At 32.6% G+C, this 21,629-nt stretch overlaps 2 protein-coding genes across 3 annotated transcripts; one reads left to right on the forward strand and one right to left on the reverse strand.

Annotated features, from left to right (window-relative positions):
* The first annotated feature begins 3,665 nt into the window (after nt 1–3,665).
* Nucleotides 3,666–8,152, forward strand: LOC147388763 (peroxiredoxin-2). The gene is made up of 3 exons (XM_086418453.1): nt 3,666–3,918; nt 5,228–5,307; nt 7,619–8,152. Exons 1-3 carry the CDS (start codon nt 3,764–3,766, stop codon nt 7,870–7,872), a joined length of 489 nt encoding a protein of 162 aa, XP_086274579.1. The 5' UTR covers nt 3,666–3,763; the 3' UTR covers nt 7,873–8,152.
* Nucleotides 8,153–13,981: 5,829 nt separating this feature from the next.
* On the reverse strand, nt 13,982–16,384 carry LOC147388764 (Thioesterase superfamily protein). 2 transcript variants are annotated; one of them, XM_086419592.1, is made up of 3 exons: nt 16,149–16,384; nt 15,927–16,019; nt 13,982–14,395 (listed from the first exon to the last, which is right to left on the reverse strand). In XM_086419592.1, exons 1-3 carry the CDS (start codon nt 16,314–16,316, stop codon nt 14,234–14,236), a joined length of 423 nt encoding a protein of 140 aa, XP_086275718.1. In that variant the 5' UTR covers nt 16,317–16,384; the 3' UTR covers nt 13,982–14,233. The 2 variants fall into 2 exon arrangements, with proteins under 2 accessions (XP_086275718.1, XP_086275717.1); XM_086419591.1 differs by having other exon boundaries at nt 15,879–16,019; nt 16,149–16,381.
* Between the last annotated feature and the right edge of the window lie 5,245 nt (nt 16,385–21,629).

The raw sequence follows: 21,629 nt of genomic DNA on the forward strand, positions 1-21,629 counted from the left end.
CAAAAAAGAGAAATATAATACTACGTGAAAACTGGAAAATTCGACAGAAAAAATTGATGGGCCAAAGCCCACGAATATTAGAAACTTAATTTTGACGGTCTAGGACCGTCGAAATTATTGATGTTCCCATATTTGACAGCTTAGAGCTGTCAAATTTCTCCCATCCTTCATTAATTTGACAGTTTTGGGCTGTCGAAAAAAAAATTGATAATGAAAAATTCAATGCCAATTTGACCTCTTGGTCCGTCGAATTTTATGAAATTTGATGACCCAAGACCGTCAAATTTGGGATTTTTTCACATTGTGTAAAATATATAAAAAGGCCATTCTTAAAAATATACTTGTAAAACTTGAAGAAAATAAGAATTAGTTACAGAGAATAATTAGTAAACAAGCTCGTAAAATTAATAAGGAAACATGGAACCAGAAGAAGATTAAGAAAAAATTCCACCATATTTGATAATCGGTATTAAGTGTGGGTGTATGCCTGCATCAATAAATAAAGTTCATACCAAAATAAATAAAAATGGATCTGACTTTTAGACCATGTTCAACTCATACTTATTGCGGATTGACAATTAATATTTTGACGTTGAGAATCCAAGTTACAATGTCGAGGCTCGACAGTATAAAGTTATAAGGTCACAAATAGTCCTGCTTCCGGCATTAAAAAAAATCGTCCGTTTGGAACTTTTATGCTAAAAGTCCTTTTGTTAATCATAACCGTTGTTATTCGATTTTTCAACTAGAAAACTTGTAGAACGATCATCAGTACTGATGTTATTTTAAAGTAATGGACATTATTCAACGTAAGATTTAGTATTTAAATTCAATTTAAATTTCATCTTGGCCCCAAGGAGATGGCTCAATGGCAATTTCAGATCCAATAAGCGGTGAGAGTCCGTAGGTTGTGAGTTTGATACCCAATATAAGCAGTATTTCCTTGAGGCCACCTGCAAGGGAACACCCCCTCATTTACCTGGTGCATATGATGTGCGAGTGCTGCAAGTGTCCGGGGAAGGGACCCATATGCCTTGCCTCCAGCCTTAGATATTTCGGCTGGATGTAAGTTCGGACACCCCGTATGATGAGGCATACTGTCACTATTTACATGTCTCAAAATCAAGTTGTACTCTTCTCATAGCAAATGATAGAAATTGACATATATAAAAAATATCAAACAACATTGTGTATCAAATGGCTATCATTTCAATATATTATCTTACATTTTCATTTAATGCGTTCACCCTTAAATCACATGCATATGTCACACTCCACTTCTATATTATCTTACAACTTGATTTTGAGACATGTGGGTTGGCATAAGTAGGCGCCTGTCTTTATTTTGTGCATATATGGTCGGTATACGTTCATCTGATCCATTTAAATTATATATCAGACAATTTTTCCATGACTTTGTGTTTGTGTAAATGTTGAATTGGGTCGGATCAACTGAATTTATTGAATTTGGTTGGATAATGTCAAATCGTTTAAGATTATTTTAAATAAAATTACTACAATAGTGACTTGAATTTAAGACCTTTCCATTTTGAAGAGAGTCTATGATCACTATACTTAATCATTACTAGTTGATGAATGATGATTTAAAAAAAATATAAGAGTATATCTTGCAAAGTAATATATCATTCGGATCTTGACAGATATAGGGATGGACCTGGATCCGACTTAGGTTAAGGGACATCAATCATTGTTAGTTGATGAATGATAATTTAAAGAATATAAGAATACATCTTGCAAAATAATATATCATTCGGATCTTGACGGATATAAGGATGGAACTGGATCTGACCCCTGATCCAACTCGGGTTAAGGGACATCAATCCATATCCGAACCATGTTTAATTCGGAAATCAATTTCAATATTTTTAAAACCATTTTTTACTTATCAAATCAGATCATTCATTCTATAAGATTTTTGTTACGACTTTGTTTTTATTCAGCTATAACTTTACTTTTAATTTGAGATAGTTTTCTATATTTCTATTAGTATTCCAAAATAAAGAGAATTCTATCTAGAATTAATTACTAATTTAGTAGGGCATTGTTACGACTCTTTTTTATTTATTATATATTTAGCTTGGACTTTATTTTTAATTAGGGATATTTTGTATTTCTTTTTGTATTCCAAAATAAAGAAAATTTTATTTAGAGTTAATTATTGATTTAATAGGTATTTTATTACGAGTAAAATAAAAAAGTTGTTGTTAAGATTGGTGTAATCCCTTTATTAATTATTAGAGAATATTTATTTTACCCGTGTTTTTACACAAAACTTGGCGTGTCGAGCATTCGAGATCACCCTTTTTATTGTTTGAGTATGCATATTAGGAACTAGGTTCCTAACAATTTCTATAAAATATTTCTACATATGTTTAACAAATATCGATATTTATCAGTAGAGTGTGAGCATAATTTGGTAGCGAAGAAAGCCACGTAGTTATCCTCAAAATGCAAAATTTGCCTCGGAAGAAGTGAATTAAAAGTGGTATCCAGAGGTATTCTCAAGAAACTCAACTCCTATGAAAACTACAGGAAGTAAAAAGTAAAACAAGAGATGAGAAGGAAGGCTAGCAGAGTAAATTCTAGACCAACACTAGGGATTCCCAAGAATGAGGAGAAATAAAGCTAACTTCCTTTCACTATCAGGTGTGCTCGTGACTTGTGGTAAAATTTTCCAATGAAACTCAAATCCCTAAAATAACAAAGAAATCTAGGAATTGATTCTTATTTCATTAAAATAGTAGGAGACATAATTAGAATTCAATAAAAAAAAAAAAAAAAAAAAATAGAAAGAGGAAAATGAATCTTGAATAAAAAGAAATTAAAGAAAGAAAATAAACCTTTACATGTATAAATATAATGTAATAGATTATATTTAAACTTAATTGATTTCGATTGAGTTTCTATCTTATTTAAATTTCAAAGTCTCTTTGACATTTACCATATCGATTCTCGTTCTTACAGATTTGAACAACTGGGTCTAAGAATCTCAAGGTAATGGTGGACTTTATATGTATAAATATAATGTAATAGATTGTAATTAGAGATTAGTCTTGAATGATTGAAATGCCAGCTTCGATGAAGCTCCTGATTCTCTTACTTCCAAACAATAGAATCAACAATCTCTTTGATTCTCTTGCATCCAAACAATAGAGAAGTTCAAGATCTCATTTTAATTTATTTAATATTTTCTAAATTAGTTTTCATTTATATTAATCAATAATAATAATTAATATATTTTATTTAGGACAAGATCGCATCGGCCAGCAAAAATAAAAAATATATTTCTTATAAATTTGACTAATCGGCCGTTTATAAGTATTCGTGAGAGGATGAATTAAAGTAACTATAATGTACTGAATCATGAGTTCATCTCCGTATTTTAACTGTTTAATATTTCATCGAGATTAAACTTGAAAATTTCAACGATCATCATTGTTTCAAACCTTGGGGTAATGTTTCTACAGATACTCAAAGAAGTATATTAACATTACTCATTTCACCTTTAGAACGTAGGACCCACCACGATTCCCTAACTACGAACGATAGGACCGGACTCGAAAATATTATTAAATCAAATTCAACGAAATCGCAGGCCGAGTGCTTTAATATAATAGGTTCTCTTTGTCAGATCTGTTTGGTGTTCTTCTACCTCGTCTTTATAAATTCTCCACCGTTGGATTGTATCGTATCGTATCGTATCGTATCGTATCAGAGGAAGAGAAGGAGAAGAGTAGAAAAAATGGCTCCGATCGCAGTGGGAGACTCGATTCCTGATGGTACCCTCGCTTACTTTGATGAAGAAGACAATCTTCAACAAGTTTCCGTACACTCCCTTGCAGCCGGTAAAAAGGTCATCCTCTTCGCAGTTCCCGGTGCTTTCACCCCTACTTGCAGGTAACCATCGCTATGTTGACCGGCTGGCTACTACAGGCCTATCGATTATTTAATCTGTTTCTTTTAGATAACTTCTATTGCCGCACCAACTTTTTTATAATATAAAAGATCTCACTGCGTTGCGTTGGACACATATAGTTTGGTGTGTTATAAGTAAAATTAGTGTATTTTGGGAAAATGTGAGGGCAACGAGGGCCATAAACGGTCCAGATTGTCGCCTATATCTCTACTCGATCTCCACCGTTGGATCATAAAAATGGCTCCAATCGCAGTGGGAGACTTGATTCCTGATGGCAACGTCGCCTACTTCCACGAGGATGATAAGCTCCAAAATGCGTCCGTACACTCAATCGCTTCCGGTAAAAAGGTCATCCTCTTTGGAGTTCCTGGTGCTTTCACTGGCACTTGCAGGTAAACATTGACCGGTTATTTCAGATCTTCCTACCTTATATAGCCACACCTACTTTTCAGTATCACACACCTACTCTTGAATCTTGACTTCTTCAAACCCAAAACCGAGAGAAAGAGAGATAAAGAAGAATTTAGATTTAAAAAGTTATCTTGGAAGAAGATGAAGAAGAAACCCTAGTGCAAGAACATTTGTTCATTTATTCTTTATTTGGTGCGTTATATTTAATTTCAGTATTTGGTGTGTTATAATGAAGAGTTTGGGTGGCAATTGAACTTATCTTCTTCTATCAAGCATTAACGAGTGGGATTTTTCATCAAAATGACAATTTTACCCTCATGATACTGTAAAACGAGTCATTTTATGTTTTTTTTGGATTTTTATTTTGTGATTGTTACGGCCGACACGTGTAATGCAGTAGGTTTAATAGTAGTGTTTGGTTTAGTTGTTATATGTAACATATGTAAAGCTTTCTTAATAACAATTTTTTTTTTGGAAAATTAGTCATCGTAATAAGTTGAATTCTTGAGGTTAGTTTGGTCATTATATAAATTAAGCCTATTATGCTGCTTTCAGGCATGATTTTAAAACTCGGTTTCGAGTCTTGTCTCGTCTAGGTCCGATACCAAGTCGTCTCGGACAAGTTTTCCGATATTTTTTTAGATGACTCATTCAAAAAAATCAAAAAATTGAGCATGAGTCCTAAATATCGGCCAAAAAAGTGACTTGTGAGTTGGTCTCGTTCAGCTCTGATATCGAGTTAACTTGGGTGATACATCTTGGTCTCAGACGAGTTTTAAAACCATGAAAGCCAAATGGTTTATATGTTTTTGTTTTGCAAACAAAACATTTAATTGAGTTTATGTGGTATAATTTTAGTAATTATTTATTGGATGCCAGCATGAAGCATGTACCAGGTTTCATTGAGCACGCCGACGAGCTGAAATCCAAGGGCGTCGATGAAATATTGCTTATTAGCGGTATTTTTTCTAACTTTTTTTTTTTTTTCTTTCATTGCTTTATGTCATATTATTTGCTTCATTGTTGAATGAATTTTTTTAGAAAAGAAATTGCTTGGTTGAAATTTGGATTATTTGTATAAGATATGTAAATCTAAATTTCAAAATCAAACATGACTTCAATAGAATTTGATTTTTTTTGGATAAAACTTGTAGGTATCATTGATTGCAACTTTCAAGTATCTCGAATGTTAAAAAACCATTACAAGTTACTTTGAAAGCTAAAGTTTCTTAGATTTTCATTGCATGATAATCATGTCATTTGCCCATAGTTTTAAAACTCGTTTTGATGTCTTTTCTCATCCATGAACAAGACCGAGTCATCTCGGATGAGTTTTCCGATACGTTTGAGTTGTCTCATTCAACAATAAGATAAATGAACGATAGTTTTTAATCTCGTCCGATATGTTTGACTTGTCTATCTGTCTTGTTGGTGGATGATATCGAAAAGCATTGGACGAGTCATCTCGGTCTCGAATGAGATTTAAAACCATGCAATTGCCATTTACTTAAGTAAGAATACTGGGCATAAAAACCCCGAGGGGTTGGCTCAATGGCAATTTTGGACCAATAAGTGGTTAATGCCTGTAGGTCATGAGTTCGTTACCCAGTATAAGCATTAATTCCTCAGAGGCCACCCGCAAGGGTGAACCCTCACTTTCCTGGTGTGTGTGATGTGCGGGCGTTGCACATGCCTCGGGACTAGTCCTTGGATAAGACCATGGTCTATGGATTAGGCAAAGGCCAAATACGGGCCCGGTCCGCTGTCTATAGGGATACCCGGTTATAAAAAGAAAAAAATTAAAAAAAATACTGGGCATGTAAATATTAGAGAGAATTGATTTCCATTTGGATGATAAGTCTTATATGAAATTTACTTTTTTTTTTTTTTTTTTGGTGTTTCTTGATTTGATATGGATGCACCACATGATTCTTGGAAAATACTTTCTTGATAGCCTCCAATTTTCTGCATATGGACATTGTATTGATTTTTAGAGAGCTTCTATTGCCACACCAACTTTTACTAATAGCAAACCAAAATGTGTTGTTTATTCTGTGATTTACATATGAATTGGTTTGCTCTTACCAAAAGTTGGTGTGCCAATAGAATCTCTCAATTTTTATTGGGGTTGTTTTTTTAATAAGCGGGTCAGCGGTTAGTAATTAGTGGGTGATGGCAGGTTTTGAAACCCATATCATGATATCAACACTCATAGGCTTTAACCAACTTTCCAAGCATGTTATTATTCAATTTAATAATGAGGTTGATCTGCCTAAATTTTAGTCTTTTTAGATGACAAAGACGATAGAAAGATCCTCAAATAGCTTAATTCTACAGCCCATGTTTTTAGATAATTTAGTAAAACTCTTACTGTAATAGTGCATTTTGATCGAATATTCCGAAATGCTTAGGACTTCTGGTTCTGTTTCTCAAATCCATTTTTTGGTTATAAGGTGCAAAGTAAATTTGATTCGTGATTGTCGGCTTGATTAGATACTTGAGCCTAGACTATATTGGTCACAAAAGGTCATACAACTATTTTAGGAAGGTCCAAGTTCCTTTCATGGTCGCCTAATTCAGTCTCACTATATAAGAGGTTGATGTCATCAAAAGAAATTAATTAGTAGTGTTGAGTATTTGATCCACATCTCATCAAGCATAAAGCCATTGATACCTGATATAGGGCTCCCTATGGCCTTGATATCAAGCATTTGGTGCCAAAGGGACCATTCGTTCCACCATCATAGAATTAGCCTTTATGTAGTAATTTAGGTTTAAATTCTCATTTTGGTAGAAATCTTTGGTCCAGAGAAAAACCAAGATGGTCTTGACCAAAACATTTCGAAAGTACAAAAAATACTTAATGTTTTGGTCCAGTCTTGGACAAAGTTGAAATGTTTCACAAAAAACATTTTGAAACAAATGAAACTTTGAACCATGGAAGTAATGCCACTCTATCCTAGCTTCGACCTTGTGATACATTTTGTAGATCCACAATTGTTACTAATCCAACAGCTTGATTGTTCTGGTCACCTTTTGTGACCTTTAACAACTGCAAAGCCTCATACCAAAGATATGGGGTTTGGCTAAATTAATCTTGTCCCTGTTCCACTCTGTCTGGTACCAAGTCTTCTGTTATTGTAAATGAGTTCTACTTTTACTATAGTTATACACACCTTTGTAACTTTTAAGAACTATGAAATCTCATCCAATCTATTTATTAAGTTAACCTTTCCCATGCTTACTTGGGTTTTTGGATCTCTATTGCAGTAAACGACCCATTCGTGATGAAGGCATGGGCGAAGACATACCCCGACAACAAGCATGTCAAGTTCCTTGCTGATGGCTCAGCAACTTACACTCACGCACTTGGCCTTGAGCTTGATCTTGCAGAGAAAGGGCTCGGAACTCGTTCTAGGAGGTTTGCCCTCTTGGTTGAAAACCTGAAGGTGAAAATCGCAAACATTGAATCCGGAGGAGAGTTCACTGTCTCCAGTGCTGAAGACATCATCAAGGCTCTCTGAATCCTCCATACCCTCTCTTGCCTTTGAGTCTTACTATTTCTTCTTGTATGAAGTCTTTTGTCTGGTGTGGGTTTTAATGGATTATAAGAACTTAGTAGGTTTTGTCACATTTTAGGATGGGAACTTATGGAAATTATGAAGGTGGTGCTTATGAGCCCTGCACTTGGTTTAATGAAAGTACAGAGATATAGTCTCTATCTTATTTGTTATGTGACTAAAATAAAAAAAGCTTGTCTGCTTGTGAGGCTTAAATAAAAACTCCTCTCTTTTTGTTTTTCAACTATCGAGGGCAGGCATCTTGATTTCAATCTTCGTTTATTTCTCCACTCTGTCATATTCCCCCCCCAACACACACTCTTAAAAAAAAAAAAAAAAATTATTCATCTTTCTTCTTTGGTGGTGAATCTTAGGGGCTAGAGTTTTCTTTTTACGATTTTGAGAACCCGAGTTTTGGCATTTTTGATTCCTTCTTTCCCCGCATTCTGGGTGTGTCAAACCCCAGTTGAACGACGTGACCCTCTTATATTCATAGTTCTCTCCAACAGATCTGTAGTTTGGACTAGTTGGTTGGTTAGCATGGTATTAGAGACCTAGGTTTGTTTAGATCATCGATTTTATTCTTTACACCTTTATGGGTGAGGGAGAGTGTAAAGCTTATATTTTCGTCAAGGGGAGTGTAAAGTGTATATTTTCGTCCACTCTCAGGTGTGTCATACTCTTAGTCTTAGTGACCAAAGCATAGAGCATATTTAGTATAATTTATGAATTGTATGTGAATTTTCCAACTGATACACAACGATTAACTTCCATCTAATTCAACTCTTACTAAAAATTTGTGGCTCTTTGAACCTTTTCAAATCATTAACAATTTTATTCTTTTCCCAAACTAAACAAATCAAAAATACTTTCCGTAAAGAGGGTTAAAAACACAAGTTAACTTATATTTTTATAATAAAAAAATTCTATCTCAATGTCGCATGATAATATTTTTTACACTTAGGTTTCATTAATAGACAACCACTAATTATTGTTTGTTATCGAATGTCATGATTATCAATCAACACTTAGCATTTTCATTCCTTTTATGTTTCTCTCTTCTCTCAGATTTTTTGAACATGAGTCTTGGTAACTCAATTAAGATTTGTGTAAATAGTATAATTAATCCTGAGAAAAAATATATATATTCTTTGTATTAAATTTTTTCTATATATGCTATTTTACAATAAATATTAAAATGGAGTACATGTAAAGGTATCCAAGTGTTATTGATTTGTAATAAGACTTGAGTGTTTGATACACATGCATAACAGTATCATATGTTTTTAATTTACTAAGGATTAGTTCAAAGATGAAGGGTATTGATGGTGATCTTAAAGAATAAGATATAAATTGATGAGGACATGGCTAGCACAAGAGCATGGAACGCGGATCCGATTCAAGTTCCCATTGGTCTGATTACAAGAGCACGTGTCAAGAAATTTCAAAATGCGTTGAGTGGGCTGATTCGAGGGATTTGAGTTTAAGCATGCACGTGGAGACCCATTGATGGTGATGAACGAATTTTCCAACCCTTAATAAGCATGATCCAAGTTCAAGAAGGTCAATTGGTGTGTAATGGGCTGAAGATTAAGGGATTAAAGTCAAAATTAACTCCCTTTTAATTAAGGCCGGATTTATTTCAGCTATTAGGTAATTTTTTTTTTTTAGTTAGTTTTTCAACTTCTTTTTTTTTGGTTTAAGTAAGTTAGATCTGGAAATTTGTGGCTTTAGTGTTATAAATTGTACTCTTTTCATTTAATAAAATTCAGTTGTTTATTCATAAAAAAAGTGAGAGTAATTTCTCTTTGGTTCTTTAGAACTACTTTAAATTTATCAGATTTCTCTGTGGCGTTCAATTCCTTGACTTATCAATCGAATTTCCATCCTTGATTTTGGTGTCTTCCTTTATACCAAGGTTGACATCTCTTTATAGGTGTTGGGTTGTGGTTTCCATTTGAATCTAAAAGTAGAACGGTCTTAGGCATTAATCTTGTTACGAATTTCATCACAAGTTGGCATGGTTCGTATCATAAATGAAATAAATCTTAAAAGGATAGTGGGGAGTTTTCTAAATATTTGGATATGAGTTCAATGAAAATTTTAATTTGTACACACATGAATTTTTGTAAGTTTTGTAGAGTATTAAAGTCAAATTATATTTGAACCATTCTTGTATCGCATTTTTGTCGTTCTTCCAAATTTTAAACGAACAGATGCCAAATCATACTCAAATTAATCCTGCAATGACGTTGTGATGTACACCGAATTCCAAACTATGAGCAAAAGCACCAAGTTAAAATTTTTCTTTAGGTGTAGAACGCCTCCAAAGCGCTGTTGAGTTACTATTGTAGCTTCATTTGCTATAATTAATCCATCACTACGTAGTTTCTCTTCCAAAGAAACCTCTTTTACAATTTAAAATTAATACTTTTCCATAAAATAAATGCGCTTTACTAATAAATTCTATACATGTTATATTTTCATGCGCCCTACATCCATTGCTTGGTTGGATTTTTTTTTTATTTTTAAATTTTAATATTATTCATATAGCTTGACTATATCAGTATTGTTACTGTGCTACTCACCACCTCCAATTAGTTAGAACAAACAATTCTTGTTCAATATAATTATTAAAAATTAAATAATCAATATTATGTTTTAATAATTAAACCTTCTTCTATTTTGAAGGATTCCAATTCATTCTATAATTACATTAATATTTTAATTTTTGTAATCATTACAATATTTTGTTCTCTAATTGTAATACTCGACAATAATTCATTATAATATTTATTTTTGAGGACATATCCGACTAATAGATTTAAAAAAAAAAAAAAAACTCATTTAATATGATATATGAAATGAGATTCTTTATGTAAGTGGTTTCAATATTTTGAGAGTTGATTCCTATATATTGAGAGCAGGGATTAGAGAAAGATTTATTCTGAAAGCGTCAGAATGAGGTTTGAGAGCGGAAGTGACACCCCTAATAAAAGGATTGAGTCACTAAGGTCATACCCCAGTTTAGTCCCATGACCCTCTTCAATAGATCAGTTTTTTAGAGTAGTTGGTTGATTAATAAAAGGGAAATGTATGAAATTAGAAAATTTTCTTAATAATTGACAAAATTGAATGGAGGAACAACATTGGACACTTTGATGAAAATTGTGACTCGTGAGGGATTATCTTCAACAACACTAAGCGACTAAAGGGGAGATGGTTAATGGTGTTGTTCCTACAAATTGGAAAATTGAAATTTTGAAAATCCAATTTTTTTTCTTCAAATTTCAGAATCTTATAAACTTGAAATAGAACATAATAGAGCTTGAACACCTTATTGTGTATGTGAACACCTTTGTGAAGCTCATTTAGTAATTCGATCAAACACCTATTGAGTATTTCACTAAACACCTTGTATGCCACACCTTCCAAGAATTTATTTGATAATGACAATGAAGGATATCCAACTAATAGTAACAAATGCAAAGAAGATAAACCACACACAGAAAGAATACGAACACAATACCCACAACATGAGATTTTACATGGTTCATCCAAAAATTACGTCCATGGAGGTATGACCGTTGGAGCTCGATTTTACTATGAAGAAAATGGGGCAACTCGATACAAAGAAACGCATATCTATTACTTAACTTCACATTCTTCTAGATCTCAATCTTCCCAAATCTTTCAACCTCTCCTCTTTTGAGTTTCTTTCTTTCTCTACTCGTTTCTCTTGAAAAGACTTAGACTTAAAGTTAGACTTTTTAAAACAAAGAAAACAAAATCCATTTTAGAAACATCACATAAGTGAGCTACTTATATAAGTTACAAGCCCAACTTACCTTCGACCGACCAAAAAACACATATACTTGGATCAGACCTAATTGATTTTGAACCATGCTTTAACAATTTCTATCTTGACAAAAAAACTCTTCAACCCTTGGAAGTCTTGGAACCTCAATGTGTTTATAACACCTCCACCTTGATGTGAAATCACTCATCTCCATGCACCTCAAGTGAGGAGGTACCTTCCAATCTCAACAAGCAATGAGATTAAACAAGTTTAAGCAATGCTCAAACTTGTCCATTGTAACCAGTTTAGTGAGATTTCCTTCACTTGCCACAAGTGTAAAGTGCATTTCATCTTCCTATCCATATCTTTGCGGTGGTATGATGGTTCTTCTTGGCCTTCCTTGTGTTATGCTAGAAGACTTATCATAAATCCTCTCTTTTTGTTGTTCTTTCCTACCGGATGTGCTACCACCCTCAAATTGAATTTCAAGTTCTTCCATTATATTATTCTCCGTACTAATAGGAATTTCAGTAGCAACTACATTGTCACCAACAACCGACTTCTCACCATCATCTTTCTTGAATTCTTCATTTTCCATGAAACCTTCATCAAAGACCACATCTCTACTAAGGATTTTTTTTCTTGTTTACCAAATCTCAAAGCTTGAATCCCTTATCGAATTCGAGGAATATACACTTGAGTGACTTTGATTACAATTTGTTTCTCTCATCACTAGGAATGAGAACATATGCCTTGCATCCAAACACCTTCAATGTAGAGTAATCTATTTCTTTACTCGATCATACCTCTCTGGCACATTAAAATTCAAGTAGCTTAGTTGGTGATCGATTAACTAAATAGCAAGCATAGTTTACTGATTTAACCCAAAATGATTCAGGCAACCTTGTATGTAGTCTCATGCATCTCTTACTTTTCATAAGACTTCTATTCATCATCTTGACCACGCCATTTTGTTGAATATTTTTCGTCATGATGAAATGTCTTGTGATGCATCTTCTTTGCAAAACTTCAAGAACTTGCCATCTTTGTCTTCATCCCCATTGTTGTTTTTTCAAGTACTTGATTTTCTACCTCGGACTTCCACTCCACAAACTTGGTAAAGACATCGGATTTTTCATTCATAAGGTAAACCCAAACCTTTTTTGAAAAATCATTCATAAAAAAAGATCTCTTTTAGAAGCATCACATACGTGAATCACTTACATAAGTTACAAGCCCAAATTAGCTTGGACCGACCAAAAAACACGCATACTTGGACCTGGCTTAATTGATTTGGAGCCAGACTTCAACACAACTAAAATCAAGATATGAGTTTGTTATGTTGTTCACCTCGCTTAACAAAGGTTTGTGAGGATTTTGTTTAGTGATGAGAGTTCTTGGTACAAAAATTCATATAGTGACGAAAGTATGTATGGATCCTTGATTCAGAATGTCAAAGTCATAGTCACAATATTGGACAAAAATTTGCCAAAAAAATCGTCGAAAGGGAGTTTCTTGAAAATATTAGTGATTATCGAAAAAAAAAAACTAGTGTTTATTCTTAAAATAGTCATCAATTATTTAAAGACAAATTGTTGATTTTTTGAAATTATAGGTCCCATTTGATTTTTTTCCCACTAGAAATTCTCTCCCATGTTTTTTTCTTTTTTTTTTTCAAAATGTTCGTGAATTTTTCCAAATTAATTGAACATCCCATGCTGAATAATTGCTGAATCCAAACTTGGTTACTATGCTCCTAGATTCCCTTAATGTACATTTCATGATTGTCGACTTCAAATATATGAAATATGGGGAGGTTCAAAGGATAATAAGTGTGACAACATCTATGACAACGATTTTTTGTAAACCACTTTTGATGGGTTTAGAAGTTTCAAAATAGGCAGATTTTTTTTTTGTGAGAATGATCTCCTCACCATAGATATCATCCTCACAAAAATCAGCTCATTCCGAAACTTCTAATTCCATCAAAAGTGATTTACAAAAAATTAACGGTCCACAATTCTTCAACTTATAAATTGGGGTTAGAAGTTTCGGAGTGAGATGATTTTTTGTGAGGATATTCCAAAGCTTCTAACCCCATCAAAAGTGATTTACAAAAAACAATTGTCATAGATGTTGTCACAATTGTTGTCCCATGAACCATCCCCATGAAATATATATATTTTTTTAAAATCATGCATTTTACAATGGGAGTCACTATCATAACCATAAAAGAACAAGAAAGAAGAAAATGAAAATAAAGAAACGAAGGAGAAGAGTAAGATCTCGGTGGGGACATCTCATCTTGTCACGAACAATAGTGAGATGACTCGCCCGAATTATCTCTGTCTTGAATGATATTTGAAAACAATGGCCACAATTGTAACTACAAATGAGGATATTGTGATTCCTCAAAAAAAAAAAAAAAATCCCCATTGTTTGGTTCTTTTATCATTAAACCACAATTTGATAGAAAATTGACAATTGAACAAGAAAAATAAACTATAAAAATCTATTTAATTTGATTCAAAGCTTACTTGATGGTTTTCTCTTGTTAATCCTGGTTGATGTCATCCATTGCTTTCCTAAAGCAATCATCTCTCCACTCTCTTTCCTTCTAACTTCTACCATTACTGAAGCTAGCTTTCCCTGCTGTCCCAATACCTTAGCTTCAATCTCGATTTCTTCCTGAATTAAATAAAATAAAAAATAACGATTATAATGAGTTAGGTTTCAATTGATCACTAGAAAGTGATTTTGCTACATCTCTAACTTTACCCGATTTTTTTTTTTGTTTATTTTGATTATCGAAGAATTTTTTTTTTATATAATCTATAAAGAGAACACAACATCAGATTTTGAAGATTGTGGGAAAGAATCAGATTCTAGAACCCGAACCAAATGCCAAAACTTAAGAAACTTTGAGGCTCTTACTATATAACTCCCCAAGGATATTCAAAAATTTGTAATGAGCATAGTTAAGTCTGATCCGCATCGGTCTGGTTTTGGGAATAAATTTGATTTGGCCGAGTTTACATTAATCCATGTTTTGGATCATCTAAGTGTTACAAAATTTCCTCCTTTTGGGGGGATAGAATTGTACAAATTTAAACCATTGATGGATGACACCATCTTGAAATCCAATGGCCTATATCTGGATGACATCGTTGTATAACAAATTCCAAAGCCTTTGGCTTGGATTCTAGAATCTGATTTTTGCGAATAATTCAACTCTAGAATCCGATCTATCATGTAATATGTAAAAGGGGAAAAAACCTCTTACGATGAAAATCAGGATTTCTCTAAAATCGGAAATAGAAGATCCATTTCTTGTATTTTTGAAAACCGGATGACTCTGGTTCGAACCAACCAAGTCAATCCTAGACATAAAAGGAATGCTAACGTCTATTGTTTCATGGGGATGTTAACATCCTCCGCAATTTTAGTTATTTGAAAAATACTCATGAAATACATTTATTATTATCTTTAGTGAAAAAATAAGAGTATTTTGGTATATAAATACTTTTACAAAAATGCCATTGAAGGTTTTACGCTAATGCTCGATTGACACAAACAGGGACACATGGGCGACACAAATGACGTGGTGGACATGTAACCGTAGATGCTTTTTTACTTATATTTCACGGAAAAGCATCTACGGTTATGTGCCCGCCATGACGTCATTGTGTTATCCCTGTGTCCCCCTTTGTGTCACTCCAACATGATTCAAAATTTTAATATTTATGAAAAAATTGAAGGTATTTACTATCGATGTCCCCATGAAGCCATAGGCATTAGCATTCCCCATATTAAACTAAATTCATTCAACTTGAAATGTGAGAATCGCAGAATCCCAATGTCACCTCAGCATTACTTTTTTTTTTTAATCCAAATTTCGGTTTGGAAAATGCTGGAATGACACAGCGCATTTTACTGCGATTCTCACAAACCTGACGTGGGATGTGAACATAACCATAGATGTGTTTCTTCGGGATACGAGTACAAATCATCTATGGTTATGTATGCTTGTCCACGTCAGAATTGTGAGAATTACAGTAAATCCTGTGTCACCCTACCAAAAAATCCTCTAATTTTGCAGATTTAATCACGAATTTAAAAAATATATATATTAACTGAAATATATGAGATATAATGGGATTGAGAGCCATACGTCAATCTTAGCCGTTGAAAAGTAAGAAATGTTGAAATCAACGGATACATAGATACTCCCTACAGAAGCCGCTATCGCTGATGCCCCTGTGTTGTCGATCAGAGTAGCTATTGCTCCTGTATGCCAATTTCCATTTTTATCCTGCAAAATATAATAAAATTACACAAAATACCTAAGAAAAAAAAAACACAGATTAATTAAATTAAAGAAAATAAAAAAGTAAAATTGGATGATGATGATGATGATGAAGCAGGGGGGAAAAGATCTTACTGCTACTTCTTTTGGTACGACGAAGTTGCACTTGATCAAACCTCTCTTGGCGAGTACGATCTTGAGCCCTTGATGAGTTAGGGCTTCGATCTGGTGACCAGTACGACCACGGCTGAAATCTTCCAACCATTTCTTGGCTTTCTCAATATCTATATGACTCTCTCCCATCGTCGCTCTACCCCTCTTTTTTTAATTTATTTATGGAAAACTAGTTTTCTTCTCTCTCTCTCTCTCTCAACATCACATATGAAAAGAGAGGTGATATTCGCACCCCAACTCTTACTTATTACACGCCAATTAAAAATAAATGAATGGCTGAGAATAAGTAAAGTATTTTTCCCACAAGGGGCACAACTTATCTCCAAATTCCGATTCGATACACTTTTCATTTTACTTCTCAAAACATGTTTTTTAGTATGAATTCATACTTTTAATCAATGAATTTGTTGGTGCATCTATGAATTAAAAGTGACGAACTTGTGAGTTCATAGGTTAAAAAGCGACGGATGCATGTTTTGAAAATGAAAATGAACAATATATCAAACTTTGAATTTTGCATATTCAACACACCATATGGAAATACATTTAATAAATAAAGACTAATAAACTGAGAAAATTTTTATTAGCACCCCAACTTTTACTTATTACCCCAATTAAAAATAAAGAAAATAAGTGATTGGTTGAAAATAAGTAAAAATTGGGGTGCCTATTGAAACTCTCTCAATTTTATTTTATTTATGTTATTTTTGGGTTTAAAATTTTATATAAGATTAATTGTAAACAACTACTTAAATTGTTTCAATGAGTGTTATAATGTTTTTTTTAAAATTATAATGTTATAATTTGAGCCAAACCTTTGTAAAATTTGAAGAATATGTTTTGATATTTTAATTTGAGGTGATAAATAATTTAAGAAATTAGGGTGTAATAAGTAAAAGCTGTGATGCCAATAGAAACTCTCATGATAAATGATTCGAAAAAACATATGTGATTGACGTGGCGAGTGCATAAAACCGTAGATCTTTTTTCCTTGAGTATCTTGAAGAAAAAGATATAAGATTCTGTACTTAGTAAAATTTGTGAATTATATTCACAAATTTATGGGTGAGGGAGAGTGTAAAGTGTATATTTTCGTCCACTCTCAAGTGTGTCATACTCTTAGTCTTAGTGACCAGAGCATATTTAGTATAATTTGATAATTGTATGCAAAATTTTCAAATGATACACAAAACGATTAAAACTTCCATCCAATTCAACTCTTATTAAAAATTCGTGGCTCTTTGAACCTTTTCAAATCATTAATGACTAATTTTTTTCCCAAACTAAACAAATCAAAAATACTTTCTGTAAAGAGGGTTAAAAACACAAATTAACCTATATTTTTATAATAAAAAAATTCTATCTCAATATCACATGATAATATTCCTTACACTTGAAGGTTTCATCAATAGACAATCACTAATTATAGTTTGTTATTAAATGTCAAGATTATCAATCAACATTTAACCTTTTCATTCCTTTTACATTTCTCTCTTCTCTCAGATTTTTTGAACACGAGTCTTGGTAACTCAATAAAGATTTGTGTAAATAGTATGATTAATCATAAGAAAAAAAATTTATATATATATATATATATATATATATCTATCTGTGTGTGTGTGTGTGTGTGTAATTTATGTGTAATTTACACCCAAGCGTTATTGATTTGTAATGAGGCTTGAGTGTTTGATACACTTGCATAATAGTATAATATGTTATTAATTTACCAAGGATTAGTTCAAAGATGAAGGGTATTGATGGTGATTTTGAAGAATAAGTAATAAAAGTAATAAATCTTAAAAAGATAGGGGGAGCTTTCTAAATATTTGGATATGAGTTCTATGAAAATTTTAATATGTATATACACGAATTTTTGTAAGTTCTCTAGAGTATTAAAGTCAAATTATATTTGAACCGTTCTAGTATCACATTTTTGCCGTTCTTCCAAATTTTAAACGAACAACTAAATGTAGATGCCAAATCATACTCAAATTAATCCCATAATGATTTTGTGCCATACATTGAATTTCAAACTATGAGCGAGAGCGCAAAAGTGCCAAGTTAAAGAATTTCTTAAGGTGTAGAGCGCCTCCAAAGCATTGTTGAGTTACTTAGTATGCTTCATTTGCTGTAATTAATCCATCACTACATAGTTTCTCTTCCAAAAAAACCTCTTTTACAATTTAAAATTAATAATTTTCAATAAAATAAACACGCTTTACTAGTAAACTCTATACTTGACTCCATCATGATCTATAATTGTTATATTTTCATGCAGCCTACATCCATTGCTTGGTTGGATTAAAAATATATATATATATTATTCATATAGCTTGACTATATCACTATTGTTACTATGTTACTCACCACCTCCAATTAGTTACAACAAACAATTCTTCTTCAATATAATTATTAGAAATTAAATAATCAGTATATGTTTTAATAATTAAACCTTATTTTATTTTGAAGGATTCAAATTCATTCTATAATTATATTAATATTTTAATTTTTGTAATCATTATAATATTGTGGTCTCTAATTGTAATACTCGACAATAATTCATTATAATATTTACTTTTGAGGACATACCCCACTAATAGATATTTAAGAAATAAAAAAAAAAAAAACCCCATTTAATATGATATATGAAATTAGATTTTTATGCAAGTGGGTTTCAATATTTTGAGAGCCGATTCCTATATATTAAGAGTAGGGATTGGAAAAAGATTTATTCTGAAAACATTGGAGTGAGATTTGAGAGCAGGAGCAACACCCCTAACAGAATGATTGGGTCACTAAGGTCATACCCTAATTAAGTCCCGTAACTCTCTCCAATAGATCAGTCTTTTAGAGTAATTGATTAGTTAATAAAAGGGAAATGTATGAAATTAGAAAAATTTCTTTAGCAATTGACAAAATTGAATGGAGGAACAAGATTCATTCAACTTAAAATTTTGAATACTTTGACAATTGTGACTCATGAAGGACTATCTTCAATAATATTAAAAAGAATAAAAGGGAGACGGTTAATGGCGTTGTTCCTACAAATTGGAAAACTGAAATTTTGAAACCCAATTTTTTTTTTTTTTCAAATTTTAGAATCTTATAAACTTGACTTGATATAATAGAGCTTGAACAACTTATTGTGTATGTGTGCACCTTTGTAAAGCTCACTTATTAATTTGATCAAATACCTATTGAGTATTTCATCAAACACCTTGTATGCCACATCTTCCAAGACCTTGTTTGATAATGACAATAAAGGATGACTAAATTAATAGTAGCAAATGCAAAAAAAATAAACAACCATACAAAGAAAGAGTAAGAACACAATACCCACAACATGAGATTTTATATGGTTCACCCAAATGCTACGTCTACGGATGTATGAGCGTTAGAGCTCAATTTCACTATGAAGAAATGAGGCAACTTGATATAAGGAAACACACCTCTATCACTTAGCTTCACATTCTTTTAGATCTCAATCTTTCCAAGCCTCTCAACCTCTCATCTCTTGGGTTTTTTTATTCTCTACTTTCTTTTCTTGAAAAGACTTAGACTTGAAGTTAGACTTTTTACAAAAAAAAAAAAAAAAAACAAAATCCTTTTTAGAAGCAGCATATAAGTGGGCAACTTACATAAGTTACAAGCCCAAATTACCTAAAAAAACACACATACTTGATCCAGCCTAATGGATTTTGAATCATACTTTAACAATCTCCACCTTGGAGAAAAAATTCTTCAACCCTTGAAAATGTTGAAATCTCAATGTGTTTGTAACACCTCCACTGAATCCTTCACCTTGAGCATCCTTCTTACTTGACTTGTTCATGGTCACATGAGAGATAAGGTTTTGAATCACCTCTTGAAACTTGAAAGTCTCCTTATCAAATATGAGAGTCATCCGAAAACATTTGAAGGAATTAGAAAGTGATCTCAACAAAAATAATGCTTTGTCTTCTTATTCAAACTTCCCTTCTACCTTCAACAAATCACTAAAACACTGATTGAACTTGTTCAAATGCTCCATGATATCCCTCTTTTATCCTTAAACTGTAGAATTGGTCCTTAAGAAATAATTTGTTAGACAAAGTCTTTCCCATATAAAGCTTCTCAAGCTTATCCCATATTCTCTTTTCAATCTTTTCTTCTATGATGTTGTACATCGAAAACATGCAACTCAATAGAATTAATAACCTTCAAATCCAACTCCTTATATGTCTCATTAGAAACGCTTCCAAACTTCGCTTCAATGCCTCAAATGCAATTATGAAACCTTTGTTGGATAAGAATATTCATCATTTTTCTTTGCCACAATGTAAAATTTGATTTTCCATCAAAATGTTTCACCTCAAACTTTACCTCATCGGAACTTTCGATTATCGTTGTACCTTTTTCCGCCATTACAAACTTCCTACATAACCTAGGCTCTCATACTAGTTGTTGTGTATGTAAACACCTCTGTGAAACTCACTTAGTAATTTGATCAAATACCTATTGGGTATTTCACCAAACACCTTGTATGTCACACATTCCAAGACCTTATTTGATAATGGCAATGAAAGATAACCCAACTGATAGTAGCAAATACAAAAAAGAGAAATAATTACACAAAGAAAGAGTAAGAACACAATACTCACAATACGAGATTTTACGTAGTTCATCCAAAGGTTACGTCCACAAAGATATGAGTATTGGAACTCGATTTCACTATGAAGAAAATGGGGCAACTCGATACAAGGAAACACACCTCTATCACTTAGCTTTACCTTCTTTTAGATCTCAATCTTCCCAAACATCTCAACTTCTCATCTTTTGAAGTTAAACTTCTTACAACAAAAGAAAATAAAATCTCTTTTACAAGCACCACATAAGTGGGCTACTTACATAAGTTACAACCCCAAATTACCTTGGACCAACCAAAAACACACATACTTGGAGCAAGCCTAATTGATTTTGAACCATACTTCAACACAACTAAAATCAAGATGTCATTTTGTTCTGTTGTTCACCTTACTTAACAAAGGTTTGTGAGGATTTTGTTTAGTGATGAGAGTTCATGGTACACAAATTGATATAGTGAGGAAAGTACGTATGGATCCTAATTTCACAATGTCGAAGTCATAGTCACAATACACTAGAAAAAATTTTGCCAATTTTTTTTTTTGAAAAGGGAGTCTCTTGAAAAAATTAGTGATTATCCAAAAAATTCCAGTGTTTATTCTAAAATAGTCATCAATTATTTAAAGACAAATAGTTGATATTTTTTTTTTGAAATTATAGGTGCCATTTGATTTTTTTTTGCGCTAGTGTTTTTTTTTCAAAAATTTCGTGAATTTTTCCAAATTAATTGAACATACCCAAGTTGAATAATTGTCGAATCCAAACTTGGTTACTATCACTAGGTGAAAATACCCTAAGATCGACGGTCTAAAACCGTCG

The sequence above is a fragment of the Akebia trifoliata genome, chromosome 12 (assembly GCF_017979445.1).
Source record: "Akebia trifoliata isolate Shusen 1 chromosome 12, ASM1797944v1, whole genome shotgun sequence".
Lineage (NCBI taxonomy): Eukaryota > Viridiplantae > Streptophyta > Magnoliopsida > Ranunculales > Lardizabalaceae > Akebia > Akebia trifoliata.

Coding starts and splice junctions, on each gene's coding strand:
- LOC147388763 (XM_086418453.1), top strand. CDS start 3,764: ATGGCTCCGATCGCAGTGGGAGACTCGATTCCTGATGGTACCCTCGCT. Junction 3,919..5,227: donor GCTTTCACCCCTACTTGCAG/GTAACCATCGCT, acceptor ATTGGATGCCAG/CATGAAGCATGTACCAGGTT. Junction 5,308..7,618: donor TGAAATATTGCTTATTAGCG/GTATTTTTTCTA, acceptor TCTCTATTGCAG/TAAACGACCCATTCGTGATG.
- LOC147388764 (XM_086419591.1), bottom strand. CDS start 16,316: ATGGGAGAGAGTCATATAGATATTGAGAAAGCCAAGAAATGGTTGGAA. Junction 16,020..16,148: donor TCGTACCAAAAGAAGTAGCA/GTAAGATCTTTT, acceptor TATATTTTGCAG/GATAAAAATGGAAATTGGCA. Junction 14,396..15,878: donor TTTCAACGGCTAAGATTGAC/GTATGGCTCTCA, acceptor TATTTAATTCAG/GAAGAAATCGAGATTGAAGC.